A 24,548-nucleotide genomic window follows, 5' to 3' on the forward strand; every position below is an offset into this window, starting at 1 on the left:
AAGCTAAACACCATAGGTTTCAAATGAAGCTGGTTTTAGCTGTATGTAGCTGTTCTTCATTATTCTTATTTGTTGAGTGGCTGTGCTTACTGCCACTGAAAGCCCAGTTCCCTCTGCTGCTGCAACTGCTAAGTCGCTTCAGTCGTGTCCGACTCTGTGCGACCCCACAGACAGCAGCCCACCAGGCTCCTCTGTCCCTGGGATTCTCCAGGCAAGAATACTGGAGTGGGTTGCCATTTGCTTCTCCACTAGTTCCCTCTAGAGGACTTCTAACCCAAATCACTAATCAAAGCTCACACAAAGAGAAAACCACAAATGTCAGTAAAAATCAATAAAAATGACAGAACATTAGGTCTGTGATCTGACCATCTTTTTTCCTTGACAAATCAAGAAAGACTCAGAAGGAGTTTGACTTGTTTAGGTCCACATGGCGACACTTAGTAGCAGTCATGGCTGTAACCAGGTTGCTGTGCCACATTGCACATTCTCAATGCAGCTGAGGAAGACAGATAATCAACTGTGAGGGTCCTGGGGAATGTTTTTCAGAAGATACTGGTTTTCAGAACTGGTCTATGGATGCACAGGTTGGTTTAGTTTAACAGGCATGGGGCTGAACAGAGGACATTTGCTAAGAGGGCTATGCTTCTGAGCCTCTGAGACACTCCTGGTGAATGCCAGTGACATGATGCCAGGGGAGGACACAGGGCTGGAGGCATCTCCTTTTCCCCTAGGAATTCTCATAATGAAGAGCCCCAGTGATGGGCTCTGGACACTTTGGCACGTTATCTCTAGAAATGATGCTGAGGGGTCTGCAGGGCACCTCCCAGGGATCCTGGGATGTTTTTGCTCTCTCATCAGACATTTGCTGAGCTCTGGCTTTGGAAGGTAGGTAAGTTTCATGTCTCAGATTCTAAATCTCACCATCAATTACAATACCATGTTCTCCATAAGTCCTCTTGGGTCCCCTGTTAACTCAGCACGAGTCCTTCATGGTATCGGGAGTCTATGTGACCTGTGCTGGGTCAGGCCAGGAACCTGCCCTGTCAGATGCCCTTCTTGAAGGCCCCCTTCCTAGGGCACTGCCATCTCACCACTCAGCTCAGGAGTTACTGGAGCCCAGCACTGCAGGTCCACTCTATGGCTGTGGGTGAGTGGCACTGACCTCCAGCGCTGCTCTCCTAGCACTGGCCCTGGCAGTGTCACAGTATCTCTGTGGTCCCTCAGGGCCCCTCATCTCCCTAGCTTTTCCTTTCTCTCCCCCCAGCACCTCCAGCCCAAGCCTTCCCTGCAGAGCTGCTGGAGAAGCTGCTCGACATTTGTGTAAGGATGCTTCCAAGACTTTTGATATGTCTATCCTAAAGGAGATCAGTCCTGGGTGTTCATTGGAAGGACTGATGTTGAAGCTGAAACTCCCAATACTTTGGCCACCTGATGCGAAGAGCTGACTCATTTGAAAAGACCCTGATGTTGGGAAAGATTGAGGGCAGGAGGAGAAGGGAACGATAGAGGATGACATGGTTGGATGGCATCACCAATTCGATGGACATGGGTTTAGGTAAACTCAGGGAGTTGGTGATGGACAGGGAGGCCTGGTGTGCTGTGGTTCATGGGGTCGCAAAGAGTTGGACACGACTGAGTGACTGAACTGAACACCATAAGCTGGCTGGGTGAAGTCAGGGTGCCCCTGACTAAAGGCCCCTGCCCCTCCAATCTCATCTCCCTTAATCCCCCATTTGTGAAGGTCCTAGTCCTTAAGACCTGAGGATTTCTGAAGTATGGCTATAAATGACCCTTAGGTCACAATTTCAGGACCTCTCCATGGCCCTTCCTTCAGGACAGGCAGTCTTGTTTTCTCAGCATCAGGGCTCTGTGGGTGTGGTAGGAAGAAAATGGCTCCTCAAAGATGTTTCCCTTCCAATCCCAGGCACTTGTGAATATGTTATGTTACATGGAAAAAGGAATTTTGCAAGTGTTATTGAGTTTAAAATTGTGAGATGAGATTCTGGATCATCCAGGTGGGCCCAATGTAATCACAAAAGTCCTTACAAGAGGGAGGCAGAAGGGGAGATGTGACAACAGAAAGAGACTTAAATTTGCTGTGCTGTGGCTCTGAAGATGAAGGGAAGAGCTGCGAGTTGAAGAACGTAGGAAAAGGCCTGGAAACAGATTCTCCCCCAAAGCCTCTAGAAGGCGTGCAGACCCACTAGCACTTTGATTTCAGCCAAATAAGACCCATGTCAGATCTCTGACCACCAGAACTATCAGATATTAAATATGTATTGCTTAAGGCCCTCAGTTTGTAGGAGTTTGTTATAACAGCAATAGGAAACCAAAATAGTGGGATTAAGCCTCAGGTCTTTAAGCACCCAGGCCTTTGGACATTTACCTCATGTGCCTCTCTCACTTCTTGCCACTTTACCCTTGTTTGAATTTGTGCTTCGAAAAGAGCAAAGACTCGTGGTATTCCAAACACCTCTTCTCTCTTACACCTTGCTGCCTCTGTCACAGGGTTTCCTCCTTGGAAGTGCCACCCACTACCCTTCCCCAGTCTGCTCTGTGAACTCTGACTCTTCCTTCAGGAGGCCCAAGCACATCATTTTCTGAGGTGGTGTCACTGAGTTCTCAAGACAGGCTGGGGCACCCCTTCCTTGGCATCGAGTAACATCCTTAAACACTTAACTCAGGTGTTATTAATCATTTCACATCTGCTCCCAACTAGACCTAGACTGAGGCCATGTTTAATTGCATGTTCCCAACAGTTAATACATGGATGGACAGATATGTGAACAAATGAAGCAGCTCTCCTTTAAAAAGCTCATCTGTCTGCTAAGGGTGCTGAGACATTTACAGAAGATTGTAAGGCAGAATAGAAAGTTGAGAGTAACTTCCTGGAGGAGCAGATGAAACACTCTGTGGGTCTAGAAGATAAAATAATGTCCTATCTCATGACCCGCCTGCCTCTCAAAAGGTGGAGGGAGGGGACAGGAGTGGTTGGAAGGATGGGTCACTGTTTAAGTCACAAAAGCAGAGACTGGCTCACCGCTGGTGATGACCTCAGCGTTTGGCATAAACACTCAGGCATTTCCTGAGGGCCTGTGGAGAATGCTACTTGGTCCACTTGCCTCTTCAGTCACGTCATCCAGCTTTCTAGCACTACCTATCTGCCCTTGAGGAGCCTGTGCCTCTGCCCTCATAAATCCTGATCTCAGGTGGCCTCGGCCTGCAACGGCTTGGAGCAGAGCTTGGGCTCCCAGCCAGAGATTGAGGCTGGACTGCAGTGGTGAAGCACCAGATCCTAGCCACTAGATCAGCGGTCAGTGACAAGGGCCCTGGCCCTTCAGCTTTGCAGAAAAGAACTTCCACAAAGACAGAAAGTAGTGAAGTAAGTGAAGTATTTATTAAGGGAAAAAGAGTACAGTACATGCGGATAGAGACACAGGCAGACTCAGAGGGAGAGTCCCTGAGTTGCACCCTCATGGCAGTTTGAGTTACTTTTATGGGGTATTTCTTCCAGGCCAATCATTTTGATTTGCCTGGTTCACAGTCTGCATCTGGTATATATCCCATCACAGTCCAGGCTCAAGGCTCAGGAGCAAGGAGGAAGCTTTCCTACTCCCTCCTTCCGCCTCCCACATGGCTCTCCTTGAACACTTCAAATTTGCTCAGCCGTCCTATGGTCCTGGGAATATCCAGTCTCAGGTCTCACAGGTAGAATCTTCAAGCAAAGGCCACCAAGTCAGAAGTGAAGTGAAGTGAAAGTCACTCAGTCGTGTCCGACTCTTTGTGACCCCGTGGACTATACAGTTCATGGAATTCTCTAGGCCAGAATACTGGAGTGGGTAGCCTTTCCCTTCTCCAGGGGATCTTCTCAACCCAGGGATTGAACCCAGGTCTCCCTCATTGCAGGCGGATTCTTTAGCAGCTGAGCCACAAGGGAAGCCCAAGAATACTGGAGTGGGTAGCCTTTCCCTTCTCCAGTGGATCTTCCCAACCCAGGAATCAAACCGGGGTCTCCTGCATTGCAAGCAGATTCTTTACCAACTGAGCTATCAGGGAAGCCGCCACCAAGTCAGAGGGGAAGATCAATTCAGGGCACAGGAAAATCCTGAAAAACCTCATTACTTTTATATTTTGAGAAACAATTTACGTCCTAAACCTAAAATACAATAGACTATAAAATGTATTTTCTAGTTTCAGATCATGCTCAGTTCAAGAGGAGGAAAAAGCATGAGAGAGAAAGTAGAAAAGATAGAGTAAGAGAAAGGAAGCTCAAGACTGAGAAGGACTGAGATAGAGAAGGAAAGAGAAAGGCCAACACGGTCCATCTGCCTGGCTCTGGTTCACCTGCCCCAATAATTCCATTTCCACTCCCACTTCAACAAATCAAGCGCTTGTTCTTAGTTTAAACCTGGAAGTCCAGTTCCAAGCTGAACTTCATCCTACATTTTTATGTCTGTGTATGAGATTGAAGTGCACCTCTATACCACTGTGTTCCTAGGGGTTGAAGATTTAAACACCAAGGAAGATGGAAATCTGTGTCTTAGGCTTAGGATGCAAGAGGAGCAGAGGCGAGTGTGAAGAGAAACCTAAGTAGGGCCTCATTAGGGAGGTTACTGATTCACTCAGTTTTCAGAGAGGTTTTGTTTTAGAACAGGAAGGCTTTTCTCTAATAGTTCCCTGGTGATTACTTCGGCTCTAAATTATCTTGTTCTCTTTCAGAGACTCCTATTAGCTCTAAATCATATTTCTAGATCTGCTCTCCATATTTTCTTATCTAGTCTCTCATTTTTTTCCTGTGTCCTTGTTTTTTGTTTCCTTAAGTTAAGCCACTAATTCATTATTTTGCCGTGCCCTATTGCTTATTCAGTGCTTCTAGTGGGGCTTTTAATTCAACACAATCCTTTTCACCCTTATTTAATATTTCACGATCTAAGATTATGTCCTTTTCATGATGGTTTGCTTTGTCAAAGACAGACAATATTCTTTGAATCTTACTGACAAGACTAATCAGATACCCTCTAAAAGCTTTCTATTTTACTTCAGAGGAAGGCAGCTTCTCTAAATCTTCAGAAATTTGTGGTCCTCTTTTTGTGAACTGCAGAATCTCTTCATAGATTCGTTCCCCCTTACAGTCTTACATGGGGAGAGCTATAGCTTTCTGGTATACTAATACATTCTCTTGGCTTTTCCCTCATTATCACCAGATGGCTGCCATAGCGCCAAGCATCACAAACATTCAAGGTAGGAAGAAGGCAGAAGAGAGGTGACGCTTCAACACCCATAGCTTTTTTAGGAAAGCAAAATCTTTCTCAGAAACCTCCCAGAAAATCTTTAGTGTTCAAAACTGTGTTGCATGGGCACACCTAGCTATAAGGGAGGCTGGCAAAGTAAGTGTTTAGCTCTTTCAGCCTATTGAGTAGAGGTGATCAAGGAAGAAAGGGTTTGGCAATGGATGGATGGGTTACCCATCAACAATGTTGACCTGAGGGCCTAAGGGATAGGCTTTCTAAAAGTCTCCCCACTCTTTTACCCATGTCACAAGGAGGAACAGCCCTGGCTTTTCATAGCCCTTTTCTGCTACATCCCAGACAAATAAGACCCAGGTCTCAATAGGTTCCTTCAGTCTAGTTCTGATAACATTAAGATTCAGCAAAAGTTCCTCCAGTTTCTTGCTCGGAATTTTTGGTGCTACTGCTACAGATTTTTCTGCATTTGTTTATTCTCTTGAGTATTTTAATGAGAATTTATGAAAAGGAAGAAGAGCAAAGGGCCTCTGCCTGTTTCACATTATCATGTCTCAAAGTGCATGCTTCCCTTTTATAAATACACTGTAACCCTGCATCAGCCAACACTTTCATTACCGGTTAGCTCCCTCATGGAGAAGTCATTCATGGACAACTGGAAGCTGCAAAGGGCATCAGGATGGGATCCTGTAGGAGTTGTGGGATGAAGGAGGCCTCAGGAGGAAGATAAAGAGAACCAGAAGGGACACAGGAAAAGTACCTAATGCCAAGTTCATTGACGTGGATGAATATGGCTCAGTGGAACCCTGGGGCACAACATGAGTAATTTAACATCACTTTCCTTTCACAGCCTATGGATTCCTTCATCTTTCTCTCTCTGACTCCTTTTCTTTCTCTTTGCCCTCTGGATATTTCTCCTTCTATCTTCCTCCCTTGTTTGATTTTTTTCTTAATCCTCATAATAAGAAACACATTTTTAATTTAGTTTTTATTTTTCCTTACTGTAAAAAGAAAAGGAATGTTCTGTATTTTCCTCTAATCAAATGAAAGAAAAAGCATTTTAAATTGCATAAAGATCCAAATGTGCTTTTCTTGGTGAATGTGCAATTGCAAACAGGAAAGAAGGAAAGGTTCCTCATTTCCAAACTAGTATAAGAAATGACATCATCAAGATGAAGGGAGGGTGGCATTAGCTTGGCTCAGTGGTAAAGATGAAAGGAGGACTGGGGTTGCATGAAGTGGCCTGGAGGGTGGGTAGAAAAGCAAGTCAGCGAGGCAGCCCCTCACATGGAAATGGTGCCACTGCTTGGCTACCTTGGTCCACCCTTCTTGCCCACTGGGGAGGGAAGAACAGAGGGAGCCAGCTCACTAGGATCCCACCTTCCCTCTGACTCTCTAATCAAAAGCATCTAAAAACTCTCACTAGGAAACAAAGTAAGCAATCTGTCATGCCCAGTGAAGTCTCTGGAATGATGGGGTGAACTGGTCCTCCAAATTCTCCCTAAAGCATACCTGGGGAATGAAGATGAAGCAGTTGATTGTGGTTGTGCAAACAAAGATACCTCCAGACATGAGTCCGAAGACCAGGTTGGGCCAGGAGTACAGGTATCTGGTGACCACAAAAAGCAGCCCAGCAGCCAGTACCACGAGGTTGACCCCAACCATGATGGTTAAAGACTGATTTACAGGAGGAGAGCTGACGTGGTCAGTCAGGCCAGCCAGGTAGGCCCCATATAGCAGCAGCAGACCCTGGAGATAGACAGAAGAAGTTCAGAGGTTCAGAGACGTGGAATACCAGGCTTGGGGCCAAACAGCAAAAGGATTGGGACCGATTTCCTCAACTGTAAAAAAAGGAATAATAATAACTACCTTAAAGCATTGCTATGAGGAGAACTGACTAAGATAACACGAGGGACTACTCTTGGAGTGCTTAATAGCACCACCACTACCTCTTGGTGCTTAATAAATTTCATTTTCCTCTCCTTCTCTGAGAATTAGTTTATTGGAGGTCAGCAAGTCAACTATCAGACAGGACTCTTTTAGGATGAGGTATAAGACAGGGTGGTACAGGTGGGTAGGAGCCCCACAGAACCAGCTGCCAGGCACTGGGAGGGCAGTGGGTGCACCATGCTGCATCCACCGTGTGGTTCTGCACTGCATGGAGCTGAGAGGCGTACAGAGGCTGAACTAGCCTCCAGGTCCACTTGTCAAGCATGTGCCATGGCAGGGGCAGCACCAAAGGAAGGGGCTTTTTTTTCTAATTTTCCCAAAGGCACCATCTGCTTGCCAAGCCCTGCACCTGCAAGACTGCATCTGCCCAGAGGGATGCCTTTTTCTGATTTACACAAAGGATCTCTATAGGCTACTAGCAGCTCTGTGCCAGTGGGTGTTTATGGGAGATGGAGAGTGAAAAAAGAAGAGAACAAAGGCTGGCTGGGACCTGGACAGGACCGGGAGACAGGCACAGGCAGCAACAGCCTCATCTATCCCCTTCACCCTCTTTGTGACATTCCCTGCCCCGCCCCCAGGAGCCCAGGGCCCTACTCTTTCTTCTTTGTCATGAATGTAAACCTGCTCTCAGATTTCTCATTTGTACTACACAGAAAATGGCTCACAGCTTCTTAAAGTGCTGCTTCTCCTAGAAGGAGCTACATTTAAATAGAAATCAAAGCTTTAATCAATAATATATGACATAAAGATCCAATAATATGTAATATATAGAGTCAATATATAGATTTGTTTGATTAGAAGCAAAGCCCCATGCTAGGGGTAGCTATAGGGAGGGAAATGGTGTTGCCAAGTGGAAGTCATGGTTCTAGCTTTTGAGAAGTTCAGTGTGGTTGGGAGATTTAAAGCAAGCACACAAATACCCATATTTTTCTTGTTGTTGTATTATTTTTGTTTTTTTGGCCATGCCATGAGGCATGCAGAATCTTACCTCCCTGACTAGGGATTAAATTTGTGCCCCCTACATTGGGAGCTCAGAGTCTTAACCACCGGACTGCCAGGGAAGTTCCCAAATATCCATGTTTTATGATATAGAATGTGAAGATGCCATGGGGGAGGAAGTGGGTGGGGATGATGGGGATTTAGAGGGAGAACTAATAATCAAAGTAAGGTCAGGTATCAACAGGCTACCTGCCAGGGACCCTGAAATCACACAATCTGACCACCTCCATCTGTAGGGATGGCCCTAAGACAACTGCTTGGAGGACTGGCTGTGCCTGCTGTGAAGGAGTCAGCTCAGTAGAGATGTCATCTGGGTGCCCAAAATGCTCAGTGTCCAAAGGGGGCTGGAAGCCCAGTCATGGCCACCCTGAGATCATCAATGACTAGAGGACACACCAGTCAGCAGGCCAGTAAGGCCTGACTTCTGGATAACTGACACTATCAGGTGGCATTCGGCAGAGTTATATCATTAGCAATTTAATCAAAGATGAGTAAAATTAACTCTACGGTTTTGAAATGTTCAACCTGATTTTATTAAAATGTTTTAACTCTATTAAAATTCTTGACAAAAAAATACTGAGGTATGAATAAAGCATCTATATGTGCAGGACTCGTGTTTGAGTGACTCACATCCGATAATTGTGTCATTCGCTCTCATTGCTGAGGAGTGTGGGGTAGGGGGCAGTTGGCAGGCTCAGGTGGGGGGTTGGGGGACTTAATGTGCAGATTTGTGGTCCTCTACCGAAACTGCTTGTCGACCAGGGAGCCCATGGGGTCCTGGCTTAGTCAGCTTCCTAATGCTCAGCACTCTTTCTCCTTTCTTTTTTTGTCCTATAGAAATATATTGCAGTAAAATAAAATGGAAATGGGATTACGTAAAAGGCATTGGAGAAATAAATCAAGTTGAGTCGCAGAGGGAGTTGCTATGGGGGAAGCGCTGAGTTTCTGTGCCAGGGAGGATGTGCTCTTGCACAGGGTCTTGAAGAACGAGAGAGGCACTGTGCTTTCAGAACCATTAGGGGTTGGGGGGGGCAGTGGAAGAATAATAATAAAACATCTACTCATTTATTAAGCTCTTACTATGGGCCAGGAGTGGTTGAAAACTCAACATGCATCAACCCTTTCAAAACTCAACCGTTCTGAGATGATGGTACATCATCCTCATTTTACATATGAGAGAACCAAGGCTCAAAGAGGTTAAATGAGGTTCAGGGTCAGCGAGGAAGGGACTGAGTCAGACTTTGCAGGAATCCCCTCATTAACTCCTGTAATTCCTCTTCATATCCACTTATTGGTAACACAGAGATAGCATCCTAAGGAGATAAGGTTACCAACCTTGCATCCCAAAATGAGAGCAATCCAGACGTCGGAGTACCGGGAAGCACAGAAGTGTGTGCTGGTCAGAGAGCAGGACACGTCTCTCCCTGTCACCTAGGAGGGACACAGGGTCAAGACTGAGGGCACCCACAATTATATAGCCGATCTTTGTACACATTCTGGAACACACATACACAGCCGATCTTTGTACACATTCTAGATTGTGAACTCCTCTACAGCTCCTTTAATATGTAAAAAGTAACTTGCTGCTGCTGCTAAGTCACGTCAGTCGTGTCTGACTCTGTGCGACCCCACAGACGGCAGCCCAACAGGCTCCTCTGTCCCTGGGATTCTCCGGGCAAGAACACTGGAGTGGGTTGCCATTTCCTTCTCCAGTGCATGAAAGTGAAAAGTGAAAGTGAAGTCGCTCAGTCGGGTCTGACTCTTAGCGATCCCATGGACTAGCCTACCAGGCTCCTCCATCCATGGGATTCTCCAGGCAAGAGTACTGGAGTGGGGTGCCATTGCAAAACTAACTTAGGTGACTCCATTAGAATCTTAATGAGTAACTATGAATTAGAGGAAAAGACAACCAAGTTGGGCTGACATGTGGATGCTTGGGGACAGGAGGGCTCACTCCTCTTATGTGCTTTACTACCACAGTGATTCAAATCAGTGCAGAAAAATTACAAATATTTCACGTCCTGCTCCTGCTATTTGTTAATAGTTGAAACTTCAATATTGAATCTACACGTCAAGATCCCACTGTATTCCTCAGCCCCTTTGTGAGGCTGGAGACATAATGCTTCCTATTAATTGAACCCTATGTTATGAGCACAGCTGAATTCTTTACCTGTACTGTTTCACTTAATCTTCATCACAGCCCTATGAAATAGGTAGTATTAGTATTATTATCTCCATTTTACTTATGAGGAAATAGAGACTTAGAGAGGTTAAATAACTTTCCCAAGGTCACATGGCTGTAAGTGGTAGAGCTGGGATTTGAACCAGGGTTGACTGATTCCAAAGAACACTTCAGAATCCTTTACCTTTCAACAATTGGGTAAGGCAACTCTATAAGTTCTCCTTATTGATAATGTGGAAATGGAGTTAACTGCCAGGCAGGTTCCTGTGTGCTGGCATCTCAGCAGATGCCGCAGAACACTCAGGGTGGGAGGAGTAGCGGGAGTAGCAGCAGACCCTGCAGACAAGGGGCAGGTGCTCAGGGCAGCCACAGCTCCCGGCTTGCCATCCTCCTGGGGTCATTTATCTTCTTGTTGGGAGGATGTCCACACAGTGAATGATCCTGGGAGAATGACCTCTGTGTACTCACAGAAGCCAATCCCTCCAGTTCGGGAACTAGATTCTCCAGGGGTTGGGTCTCTCACCGTCATACTGACACTGAGAATCTGGAGACACTGGATGGGATCAGTCAGCACCCAAGTCATGAGCAGGATCACATCAGCTATCACCAGGGCTGCCACCAACCCCAGAAGCTGCAGGTCTTTGATTATCTGCAAAAGAGTTAAGGTCATAACTTTCCTTTGCTCACTGGCTATACAACATGGAGTCTAGAGTGTTCTATGTGCTCTGAGCTAAAGGCTCCTGGGTTAATCTTCCAAATGGACTTCAAAGCCAGCCATCAAAGACGATACAGACATGAAACGTACTCAGTGATTCTATGTTCATATCATCGTTTTCATTTCTTTGCCCTTTCCATATCCTGACTTTCCCACAAAGGATTCAAGGAATATTATAAAATAAATACACTATTATTTCTAAATATGTTTATACGAGCACATAGAGAGATGTGGAAACTTTCATATAAAACTATGAACAACCATTAACATGGAGGGTCAGATTGAGAGACGATGGTGGTGGAGGAGAGACTACTAGCATTTCCTTCAAACATATGTGAATCATTTTATTTAATACAAAGAGACTGTGTTATTTTTGTGGTTAGAAAAATAAAATTTTAAAAATGTATATAGCAATAGGATGAAAAATATTAGGGAAAATAGATAATAAGGAGAATTATGACGAATGCTCTGGTGAGGAGAACACATAGCATTCAAGAACTGGGGCAGAAACGCAATTCTGCATTTTTGACAACCAATGAAAAGAAGGAAGCACAACTAGTTATATGATTCATGGTGTTTATAAAAAAATCGAATCAGTTGCTGAATTAAAATGCTCCAAACTAGTGATAAGGAGAAAAATTTCAAATCAACCAGCAAAAAATGACACAGCATGTATAGAAGAAAAAAATAAGGAAGACATCAGATTTCTCATCAGACACAAGGTCAAGTGAGAAAACAGTGGAAATCTTCAAAAGTACTCAAGAAAAAAAAATTCAACCTAGAATCTTATACTCAGAAAAAGTATCTTTCAAAACCAAAGGTGAAATAAAGAACTTTTTCAGATTAAAGCTGAAAGAATTCAGCATTAGCACACCTGAATGAGAATGTGAGATACTTTGAAGCAAAAGGAAAAAAATATCAGATGAATATAGGTATCTATACAAGGAAATCAAGAGCTCAGGAAATGTTAACTTCATAGAAAAATATATGACTGATATTTACTATTTAAATATCCTTAAAATGTAACAGATTATTTAAACAAAAATTAATAACAATTGTATGGGGCTTGTAACATATGTAAAAGTAAAAACAACACAAAGATTGGAAGATGGGGAAATGGAAGCATACCACTGTAAAATACTTATCCTATAAGTAAATGCCAATTATATAATTATACACAAACTCTTCCAGAAATTGAATTGGAGGGTATACTCTCCAATTTATTCTACAAATACTCTTACCAAAATCAGGTGAAGATTTTATAAGAAAAGAAAGCTACAGAGCAACATATCTTAAGAAATGAATATAAATATTATAAACAGAATTTTATGAAACTGAATCTAACAATGTAAAAGGATAATTCATAATGACCAAGCAGAGCTTGTTTCAGGGATGCAAGATTGGTTTGAGATCCTAAAATTATTTAATATTAATTCACCATATGAGCAAAGGAAAAACCATATGGTTAATAGATACAAAAAACACATTTGACAAAATCTAACATTAATTCTTTATAGAAACTCAATAAAATAGGAATTGAGGAGAACTTCCCCATTAGATAAAGGGCATTACAACAAAACTACAGCTAACATCTAACATAAAGCTAACATTATGATAAAACAAAATTAACATTCGTTTTGACTAAGATGAATGTTTCCCCAATATGATCAAGAACAACTCAAGGCACTTTTATTAAACATTGTACTAGTGTTTCTAGTCAGTGCCATCATAGAGATTGGGAAGTAAACGTCTTTTATATAAGATATGGTCATCTATGCAGAAAATCTGATAGAATCTACACAAAAGCTACTAGAACTAATAAGTAATTTAGCAAGACTGCAGCAGGTAAGATCAGCTTAAAAAATCAATTGTATTAATAGTATATATATTAGCAACAAAAATTGTAAAGTGAAATGAAAAACAGTAACATGTATAATATCACAAAAATATAAAATACTTAGAAATAAATTTGACAAAAGATATGAAAGACCTTCACTGAAAGCTGCCAAAAAATTGCTGAAATTAGAAAAGACCTAAATAAATGAAGAAATATATTGTGTTTATGGGTTAAAAGATACAACATTGTTAAGAAGTCAGTTCTCCATAATTTTATCTACAAATTCAGTACAATCTCAATCAAAATCTCTGCTGAAATTTGCAGAAATTGGCAAAGTGATTCAAAAATTTATATGGAAATTCAAAGAACCCAGATTAGCCAAAACAATACTGAGGGAGAACTAATACTCCCTGACTCAAGATTTAATATAATTAGTTTGATAGTTTCAAGTGGACATCAAAGGGACTCAGTCATACATGTACGTGTATCTGTTCTCCACCAAACTCCCCTCCCATCCAGGCTGCCACATTATGCTTAGGTTTTTAACCAACAGAAATGAAATTAAGATATGTCTGCACAAAGATTCATACACAAATGTTCACAGAAGTTTTATTGTTAATAGCCCCAAACTGGAAACAAATCCAAACACTTACCAATAGGTAAATGGATAAACCAACTGCAGTTATATCTTCACACTGAAAAATTACTCAGCAATAGTAAGGAAAGAACCACTGATGCAAGTAACAACATAGATGAATCTCAAAATAATTAGGCCAAGTAGAAGAAAGATAAAAATACACACTGTATAATTCCACTTAAATAAAATTCTGGAAAATTCAAACTAATCTACAGTGACAGAAAGCAGGTCAATGGTTGCCTGGGTACAGGAATAGGGGATATAAGAATTCGACAAGAGAGGAAGATGACAAGGGTGTATGAGGAGACTTGCAGATTATAACCCACGTTTCATAATGTATACAAGTCAAAATATATCAAATCATACACTTTAAACATATGCGGTTCATTGCATAAATAAAGTTATTTATCACCAGATGTGAAGACCTGACTCACTGGAAAAGACCTTGATGCTGGGAAAGATGGAGGGCAGGAGGAGAAAGTGGTGATAGAGGATGAGATGGTTGGATGGTATCACCATCCAATGGACATGAGTTTAAGCAAACTCCAGGAGACAGTGAAGGACCAGGAAGCCTGGATGCTACAGTCCATGGTGTTGTAAAGTGTCAGATACGACTTAGCAACTGAATAACAACAATAAAGCTATTTTTTAAAAAAGGAATTAGTGTTCTAGAGGCATGGATGAGCTTACTGTCCTTTAGGCAATGTTTCTCATATGTATGGTTATTCACAGCAGAGTTTTTGATAAATATTCACCACAAAAGATTTGCTAAAAGAAAATCTTGTCAGTCCGGAGAAGTAAACTCCAACTGAGTAATATGTTTTATCTGGACAGGATCGATATAGACTAAGGGTTTGATGATCAGACTTTGAGGTTTGGGCAGCTCCATCAGGAAACATGATAAAATGAGGGAATGTGGTTAGGATGACACCTGATTTCAGGGACACACAGGTAATCTGGCTGCTGCATAGCTGCTAGGGTTGATATGTTCTTTGCTCATTGTTTCGGGCCCATCCTTCTTAGTATAGAGCATGGCCTTCTTGTATGGAAAAGAACTGGGCTCCAAAGATGGGAATAATTATAGCTTCTCTGTAATTGCTATGCCTCTGCCCACTTTTCAGCTCACACCTGTGCCAAGCAATAGCCCCTCTGGGCATTTTGCTCTCCTTCAGGCTGGTGCCAGATAAGGGCCAGCTCACACATCCCCCAGAGTAGTACCCAGGCCTGGGATGCATATGAAGCAGAACTTTTGTTTAAAGACCTGTCTCCCAATAGCACTGACAAACAGCTTTCCAGCCTTGGAATTTATGAGGCCACAAGACTCCAAGGTTTGAAGTAAGGGGCAGGAACTTCAGATCATCATAAAAGAGCCAGACCCAGTAATTTGGTACAAGTTTCTCTAGCTTTTAATCAATAATGGAGCTACTGTCTGTGATCAAGCAATGTGTTCTTGCTATCTACTTACCACTCTCTTGTCCGGAACCCTCTGGGTAAACACCTTGTAGAGTCGCCAGCTCTTCCCAAGAATGGGGCCAAATACCAGGGAGGTTCCAATGCACAACATGGAGAGTCTTATCTACAGACGGAAAGGGACAGAAGAAAGAGGCATAAGAGCAACCTTTGTGGTTCTCCATACATTCTGATCTGCAAAGCTTCAGTCCACAGAGGACCTGGGGCAGAAAGTGGACCTCACTGACTCAGGGTTCCAGGGTTTGCCTAAAGAGCCCACATCAAGGATAAAGGGAACCAGCACCCACAGGAGCAGATGATTTTAAAAATTATCAAAACTTGCATGATATTCAAAATAAAATTGAAGATTCACCTACCTGAATGAGAGTTTCCATTGAACTTCCCACTAAAGCACCTTGATTGTGAATCCCAAAGAGGTAAGCACTACTGTAAGTCAGACAACTGCCCAATAAGGTCACAATGTTCAGATTGGGACTGGACATCTTCACAATCCTATGGGAAACCATGAAAAAAGACACCTACAGTCATGACATTTGTCCTGGGACTGTACAAAGTTTCCCTGCCAGCAAAATCTCCAATGTAGTCTCGGAGTAAAAGGTCATAGAGAAAACTACTTTACAACCCTGTGAAAAATTGTTATGATTTATTTAAATTTATTTTCAGAAAGAACTACATTCTGGCATTTCTTGCTTATATAACTCCAAGTCTTAAAAGAAGGCCAGCTTCCCCCAAACAGGTGGTATCACAGAAGAGTTAGAATTTTTCCCTAAAGTTTATGGTTGCTAAGAGACTGCTCTATGCAGCCTAGTGAATAAATAACCAGCAGGTAGATATCTAAGGAGATACAGTTGGGAACCTTTAAAAGTGAGCTGTAAAGTAAACTATTAGAAAAAAACAGACAAAGATACCACAAAAAAGAGAAAATTATAAGCCAATATCACTGATAAACATAGGTGCAAAAATCCTTAATAAAATACTAGCAAATCAAATCCAACAACACATTAAAAGGATCATACACCATGATCAAGTGGGACTTATTCAAGGGGTGCGAGGATTTTTCAATATCTGCAAATCCATACACATTAACAAACTGAAGAATAAAAAATCATATGATCATCTTAATAGCTGCAGAAGAAGCTTTTGACAAAATTCAACATCCATTTATGATAAAAACGCTCCAAAAAGTGGGCATTGAGGGAAACTACCTCAACAAAATAAAGGTCATATATGACAAACCCACAGCTAACATTATACTCAGTGCTGAAAAGCTGAAAGCATTTTCTCTAAAATTAGACAAGGATGGCCACTCTTACTCTTTTTATTCAACAATGCTTTGGCAGTCCTAGCCACAGCAATCAGAGAAGAAAAAGAAATAAAGTGAATCCAAGCTGGAAAAGAAGTAAAACTGTCACTATTTGTACATAACATTATACTCTACACAGAAAATCCTAAAGATGCTACCAGAAAACTACTAGAGCTCATCAATGAATCTGGTAGTTACAGGATACAAAATTAATACAAAATTAATTAATATATTTCTTTTCTTTTTAATCTGTATTTACTTATTTTTGTCTGTGCTGGGTTTTTGTTGCTTTGCATGGGTTTTCTCTAGTTGCAGTGAGTAGGGGTTACTCTTAGTTGTCATGCTTGGGCTTCTCATTATGGTGGCTTCTCTTGTTGCAGAGCACAGGCTCAAAGGAAGCAAGAATATACAACAGAAAAAACACAGTCTCTTCAAAGTGTGGTACTGGGAAAATTGGACAGCTACACGTAAAAGGATGAAATTAGAACATTCTATAACACCATACACAATATTAAACTCAAAATGGATTAAAGACCTAAATGTAAAACCAGATACCATAAAACTCCTAGAGGAAAACAGTCAGAATACTCTGATATAAACTGCAGCAGTATCTTTTGGGATTCATCTTCTAGAGTGATGAAAAGAAAAAGAAAAAGAAACCAACTGGATCTAATTAAACTAAAAAGATTTTTTACAACAAAGAAAACCATAAACAAAACAAAAAAGACAATACAGAATGGGAGAAAATATTTGCAAATGGTATAACTGACAAGAGATTAATCTCCAAAATATACAACAGTTCACAAAGCTCAATAACAAAAAAAAACACCCACTCAGAAAATGGGCAGAAGACATAAATAGACATTTTTTCCAGAGAAGACATAGAGATGATTGAAAGGCACATGAAAAGATGCTCAACACTGCTAATTATTAGAGCGATGCAAATCAAAACAACAATGAATTATCACCTCACACTAATCAGAGTGGCCATCATCAAAAAGTCTACAAATAATAAATTCTGGACAGGAAATGGAGAAAAAGCAACCCTCCTACACCACTGATGGGAATGCAAACTGGTGCAGAAATATGGAGAATAGTGTGGAAGTTCCTTAAAGAACAGAAAAATAGAATTGCCATATGAGCCAGCAATCCACCTCCTGGGCATATACCTGAAGAAAACCATAATTTGAAAAGATATATGCATCCTAATGCTCACTGCAGCACTATTTATAATACCCAAGACATGGAAACAACCTCAATGTCCATTGATAGCTGAATCGATAAAGAAAATGTGGTATGTATATACAATGGCATATTAATCACTCATAAAAAATAATGAAATAATGCCATTTGCAGCAACATGGCTCAACCTAAGTTATCTCATTAAGTCAAATAAACCAGACAGAGAAAGACAAATATCAGAAGATATCACTTATATGTGGAATCTAATTAAAAATGATGCAAATTCACTTAGATATAAAGCAGAAATAGACCCATAGAAATATAAAACAATTTTATGGTTACTAAAAGGGAAAGGAGGGAGGGATAAATTAGGAGTTTAAGATTAATATATATACAGTCAGTACAGTTCAGTCACTCAGTCGTGTCCGACTCTTTGCGACCCCATGAATCACAGCACACCAGGCCTCCCTGTCCATCACCAACTCCCAGAGTTCACTCAGACTCACGTCCATCAAGTCAGTGATGCCATCCAGCCATCTCATCCTCTGTCGTCCCCTTCTCCTCCTGCCCCCAGTGCCTCCCAGCATCAGAGTCTTTTCCAATGAGTCAACTCTTCACATGAGGTGGCCAAAGTACTGGAGTTTCAGCTTTAGCATCATTGCTTCCAAAGAAATCCCAGGGCTGATCTCCTTCAGAATGGACTGGTTGGATCTCCTTGGAGTCCAAGGGACTCTCAAGAGACTTCTGCAACACCACAGTTCAAAAGCATCAATTCTTCGGCGCTCAGCCTTCTTCACAGTCCAACTCTCATATCCATACATGACCACTGGAAAAACCATAGCCTTGACTAGATGGACCTTAGTCGGCAAAGTAACGTTTCTGCTTTTGAATATGCTATCTAGGTTAGTCATAACTTTTCTTCCAAGGAGTAACCCTCTTTTAATTTCATGGCTGCAGTCACCATCTGCAGTGATTTTGGAGCCCCAAAAAATAAAGTCTGATACTGTTTCCACTGTTTCTCCATCTATTTCCCATGAAGTGATGGGACCAGATGCCATGATATTTGTTTTCTGAATGCTGAGTTTACAGCCAACTTTTTCACTCTCCTCTTTCACTTTCATCAAGAGGCTTTTGAGTTCTTCTTAAATTTATGCCATAAGGGTGGTGTGATCTGCATGTCTGAGGTTATTGATGTTTCTCCTGGCAATCTTGATTCCAGCTTCTGTTTCTTCCAGTCCAGCATTTCTCATGATGTACTCTGCATATAAGTTAAATAAGCAGGGTGACAATATACAGCCTTGACGTACTCCTTTTCCTATTTGGAACCAGTCTGTTGTTCCATGTCCAGTTCTAACTGTTGCTTCCTGACCTGCATACAGATTTCTCAAGAGGCAGGTTAGGTGGTCTGGTATTCCCATCTCTTTCAGAATTTTCCACAGTTTATTGTGATCCACACAGTCAAAGGCTTTGGCATAGTCAAGAAAGCAGAAATCGATGTTTTTCTGGAACTCTCTTGCTTTTTCCATGATCCAGTGGATGTTGGCAATTTGACCTTTGGTTCCTCTGCCTTTTCTAAAACCAGCTTGAACAACAGGAAGTTCATGGTTCATGTATTGCTGAAGCCTGACTCGGAGAATTTTGAGCATTACTTTACTAGCATGTGAGATGAGTGCAATTGTGCGGTAGTTTGAGCATTCTTTGGCATTGCCTTTCTTTGGGATTGGAATGAAACTGATATTTTCCAGTCCTGTGGCCACTGCTGAGTTTTCCAAATTTGCTGGCACTTTCACAGCATCATCTTTCAGGATTTGAAATAGCTCAACTGGAATTCCATCACCTCCACTAGCTTTGTTCATAGTGATGCTTTCTAAGGCCCACTTGACTTCACATTCCAGGATGTCTGGCTCTCGATGAGTGATCACACCATCGTGATTATCTGGGTCGTGAAGATCTTTCTTGGACAGTTCTTCTCTGTATTCTTGCCACCTCGTCTTAATATCTTCTGCTTCTGTTAGGTCCATACCATTTCTGTCCTTTATCGAGCCCATCTTTGCATGAATATTCCCTTGATATCTCTAGTTTTCTTGAAGAGATCTCTAGTCTTTCCCATTCTGTTCTTTTCCTCTATTTCTTTGCATTGATCGCTGAAGAAGGCTTTCTTATTTCTTCTTGCTATTCTTTGGAACTCTGCATTCAGATGGTTATATCTTTCCTTTTCTCCTTTGCTTTTCACTTCTCTTCTTTTCACAGCTATTTGTAAGGCCTCCCCAGAGAGCCATTTTGCTTTTTTGCATTTCTTTCCATGGGAATGGTCTTGATCCCTGTCTCCTGTACAATGTTATGAACCTCATTCCATAGTTCATCAGGCACTCTATCTATCAGATCTAGGCCCTTAAATCTATTTCTCACTTCCACTGTATAATCATAAGGGATTTGATTTAGGTCATACCTGAATGGTCTAGTGGTTTTCCCTACTTTCTTCAATTTAAGTCTGAATTTGGTAATAAGGAGTTCATGATCTGAGCCACAGTCAGCTCCTGGTCTTGTTTTTGCTGACTGTATAGAGCTTCTCCATCTTTGGCTGCAAAGAATATAATCAATCTGATTTTGGTGTTGACCATCTGGTGATGTCCATGTGTAGAGTCTTCTCTTGTGTTGTTGGAAGAGGGTGTTTGCTATGACCAGTGCATTATCTTGGCAAAACTCTATTAGTCTTTGCCCTGCTTCATTCCACATTCCAAGCCCAAATTTGCCTGTTACTCCAGGTGTTTCTTGACTTCCTACTTTTGCATTCCAGTCCCCTATAATGAAAAGGACATCTTTTTTGGGTGTTAGTTCTAAAAGGTCTTGTAGGTCTTCATATAACTGTTCAATTTCAGCTTCTTCAGCATTACTGGTTGGAGCATAGACTTGGATTACCGTGATATTGAATGGTTTGCCTTGGAAACGAACAGAGATCATTCTGTCGTTTTTGAGACTGCATCCAAGTACTGCATTTCGGACTCTTTTGTTGACCATGATGGCTACTCCATTTCTTCTGATGGATTCCTGCCCACAGTAGTAGATATAATGGTCATCTGAGTTAAATTCACCCATTCCAGTCCATTTTACTTCGCTGATTCCTAGAATGTCGACGTTCACCCTTGCCATCTCCTGTTTGACCACTTCCAATTTGCCTTGATTCATGGACCTGACATTCCAGGTTCCTATGCAATACTGCTCTTTACAGCATCGCATCTTGCTTCTATCACCAGTCACATCCACAGCTGGGTATTGTTTTTGCTTTGGCTCCATCCCTTCATTCTTTCTGGAGTTATTTCTCCACTGACCTACAGTAGCATATTGGGCACCTACTGACCTGGTGAGTTCCTCTTTCAGTATCCTACCATTTTGCCTTTTCATACTGTTCATGGCGTTCTCAAGGCAATACTGAAGTGGTTTGCCATTCCCTTCTCCAGTAGACCATATTCTGTCAGACCTCTCCACCATGACCCACCATAAAATGGGCTTCCCAGGTGGCTCAGCAGTTAAGAATTTGCCTGCAGTGAAGGAGACGCAGGAGACATGGGATCGATCCCTGGATCAGGATGATCTCCTGGAGGAGGGCATGGAAACCCACTCCAGCATTTCTGTCTGGAGAATCCCATGGATAGAGGAGCTTAGCAGGCTACAGTCCATAGGATCGCAAAGACCTGGACAGGACTGAAGTCATTTGAGCACACACGCACACGCATATATAAAATAAATAACCAACAAGGACCTACTGTATACCATAGAGAACTACACTCAGTATTTTACAATAACCTATAAGGGAAAAGAATCTGAGAACAAATATGTGTAATACATACATATGTGTATATATGTGTGTGTGTGTGTGTGTGTATGTGTGTAGATAGATAGATAGATAGATAGATAGATAGATAGATAGATATGTATTTCAGTTCAGTTCAGTTCAGTTCAGTTGTGTCCGCCTCTTTGCAACCGTATGAATCACAGCATGCCAGGCCTCCCTGTCCATCACCAACTGCCGGAGTCTACCCAAACCCATGTCCATTGAGTCGGTGATGCCATCCAACCATCTCATCCTCTGTAGTCCCCTTCTCCTCCTGCCCTCAATCTTTCCCAGCATCAGGGTCTTTTCAAATGAGTCAGCTCTTCGCATCAGGTGGCCAAAGTATTGGAGTTTCAGCTTCAACATCAGTCCTTCCAATGAACATCCAGGACTGATCTCCTTTAGGATGGACTGATTGGATCTCCTTGGAGTCCAAGGGACTCTCAAGAGTCTTCTCCAACACCACAGTTCAAAAGCATCAATTCTTTGGTGCTCAGCTTTCCTTATAGTCCAACTCTCACATCCATACATGACTACTAGAAAAACCATAGCCTTGACTAGACGTACCTTCATGGACAAAGTAATGTCTCTGCTTTTTAATATGCTATCTAGATTGGTCATAACTCTCCTTCCAAGGAGTAAGCGTCTTTTAATTTCATGGCTGCAGTCACCATCTGCAGTGATTCTGGAGCCCAGAAAAATAAAGTCAGCCACTGTTTCCACTGTTTCCCCATCTATTTTCCATGAAATGATGGGACCAGATGCCATGATCTCAGTTTTCTGAATGTTGAGCTTTAAGCCAACTTTTTCACTGTCCTCTTTCACTTTCATCAAGAGGCTCTTTAGTTCTTCTTCACTTTCTGCCATAAGGGTTGTGTCATCTGCATATCTGAGGATATTGATATTTCTCCCAGCAATCTTGATTTCAGCTTGTGCTTCCTCCAGCCCAGCGTTTCTCATGATGTACTCTGCATATAAGTTAAATAAGCAGGGTGACAATATACAGCCTTGACGTACTCCTTTTCCTATTTGGAACCAGTCTGTTGTTCCATATATATATGTATATATATGTATATATATGTATAACTGAATTACTTTACTGTATACCTGAAACTAACACAACACTGTAAATCAACTATGAAAGTGAAGTGAAAGTGAAAGCTGCTCAGTCGTGTCTGACTCTTTGCAAGCTCATGGACGGTTGCCTCCCAGGCTCCTCTCTCCATGGAATTCTCCAGGCCAGAATACCGAAGTAGGTAGCTGTTCCCTTCTCCAGGGCATCTTTCTGACCCAGATATCAAACCCCAGGTCTCCCGCCTTGCAGGTGGATTCTTTACCATCTGAGCCACCAAGGAACCCCAATCAACTAAACTTCAATAAAAAATTAAATTAAAAATAAAATGAGCTTTACAGTAAAATACTATTTGAAAAAAGTGTGGAGAGTTGTTCATGCACTATTTACTTTATTTGCCATGTAAACTGTTTTCCTCTCTCTGTCTGACCAAGAAGAGAAAGAAAAGAGAAAGAAACAGAAAGAAGGCAGGGACTGAAAGTAGGAAATTTGGGAAGGACTACTTCTCGAGTGACTTTTTAAAAAACAATCTTATTTATTGATTTATTTTCGGCTGTGTTGGGTCTTAGTTACTGCACGGGCTTTCTCTAGTTGTGGAGTGGGGGTTCCTCTTCATTGCAGTGTGCAGGCTTCTCAGTGTGGTGACTTCTCCTGTCATGGTATAGTGGTGCTAGGCTGCTCAGGCTTCAGGAGTTGAAGCATGTGGGCTCAGCAGTTAGGGCTCCCAGGCTCTAAAGCACAGGCTCAAAAGTAGTGGCACATGGGCTTAGCTGCCCCATGGTACATAGGATCTTCCCAGATCAGGCATTGAACCCTTGTCTCCTGTATTGGCAGGTGAATTCTTTACCACTGAGCCACTAGGGAAGACCCTTTAGTGATTTTTGAGGTTTCAGAGCATTCTGAAGATTATAGGGAAGGGTAGACAGAGTCTGAGACATACTCTCAGCACCAATAGAGGTTGTAGACAAAATACAAATGAGTGAACTGGTTAACCCAAGGGAAAAACCAGACTTAAACTGGACTGTGATTGATAAAAATTAAGAAATAAAAATAACTAGTAACAATTAAGAAGTTATGTAATACTTAAGGGTTTTAATCTAAATAATGTATTCTGTTGTTCAGTCGTTCAGTTGTGTCCGACTTTTTGTGACTCCATGGACTGCAGCACACCAGGCTTCCTGTCCTTCACCATCTTCCAGAGTTTGCTCAAACTCATGTCCATTGAGTCGGTGATGCCATCAACCATCTCATCCTCTGCCGACCCCTTCTACTTGTGCCTTCAATCTTTTCCAGCATCAAGGTCTTTTCCAATGAGTTAGCTCTTCACATCAAGTGGCCAAAGTACTGGAGCTTCAGCTTCAGCACCCATCCTTCCCGTGAATATTCAGGGTTGATTTCCTTTAGGACTGACTGGTTAAATCTCCTTGGAATCCAAGGGACTCTCAAGAGTCTTCTCCAACATTACAGTCTGAAAGCATCAATGCTTCAGTGCTCAGCCTTCTTTATGGCCCAACTCTCACATCCATACATGACTACTGGGAAAACCACAGCTTTGACTATATGGACCTTTGTTGGCAAAGTAATGTCTCTGTTTTTTAAAAACGGTGTCTATGTCTGTCACAGCTTTTCATAGTATATTCTGCATAAACACAGTATTTATACTACTAGTCCTTTGGTAATTATACTTATTACACTCAGTTGCTCAGTTGTGTCCAATTCTTTGAGACCCCATGGACTTTAGCCTGCCAGACTCTTCTATCCACAGAATTCTCCAGGCAAGAATACTGGAGGGGGTAGTCATTCCCTTCTTCAGGGGATCTTCCCAACCCAGGGATTGAACCTGAGTCTCCTTCATTGCAGGCAGATTCTTTACTGAGTACTTATACCTTTATTTTAAAATAATTACTGAGGGGAAAAGCATTCTTATCTATGTACCTGGATTCCCTGACTGACCACCTTGAAGACCAGAACCAAGGCAAAACCAGCTACACACTAGAGCCTATTTTAAAGACAGGCAAAGTATTTATCTGGGAGGCATTAAACAAACAGTTTGGCAGTGCAGGACTTAAAACCATCACAACTACCACCAGCCCAGCTTGATTATTTCATAGTCAGCAACATAATTA

General features: G+C 42.0%; 1 protein-coding gene across 2 annotated transcripts in view; it reads right to left on the minus strand.

The window, feature by feature from the left end:
- GPR156 (G protein-coupled receptor 156) overlaps positions 1-24,548 on the minus strand; it is an 81,861-nt gene that overhangs the window by 12,486 nt on the left and 44,827 nt on the right. The window contains exons 3-7 of one of the 2 annotated variants that reach the window (XM_068979762.1): positions 15,390-15,525; positions 15,029-15,139; positions 10,910-11,023; positions 9,528-9,623; positions 6,756-6,992 (exon numbers count right to left, since the gene is read on the minus strand). In XM_068979762.1, coding sequence (XP_068835863.1) covers positions 6,756-6,992; positions 9,528-9,623; positions 10,910-11,023; positions 15,029-15,139; positions 15,390-15,525 — 694 coding nt within the window. Of the gene's footprint in view, positions 1-6,755; positions 6,993-9,527; positions 9,624-10,897; positions 11,024-15,028; positions 15,140-15,389; positions 15,526-24,548 lie in introns of both variants that reach the window. The other variant, XM_068979754.1, reaches the window with a different exon arrangement.

Source organism: Capricornis sumatraensis, chromosome 1, assembly GCF_032405125.1.
Source record: "Capricornis sumatraensis isolate serow.1 chromosome 1, serow.2, whole genome shotgun sequence".
Lineage (NCBI taxonomy): Eukaryota > Metazoa > Chordata > Mammalia > Artiodactyla > Bovidae > Capricornis > Capricornis sumatraensis.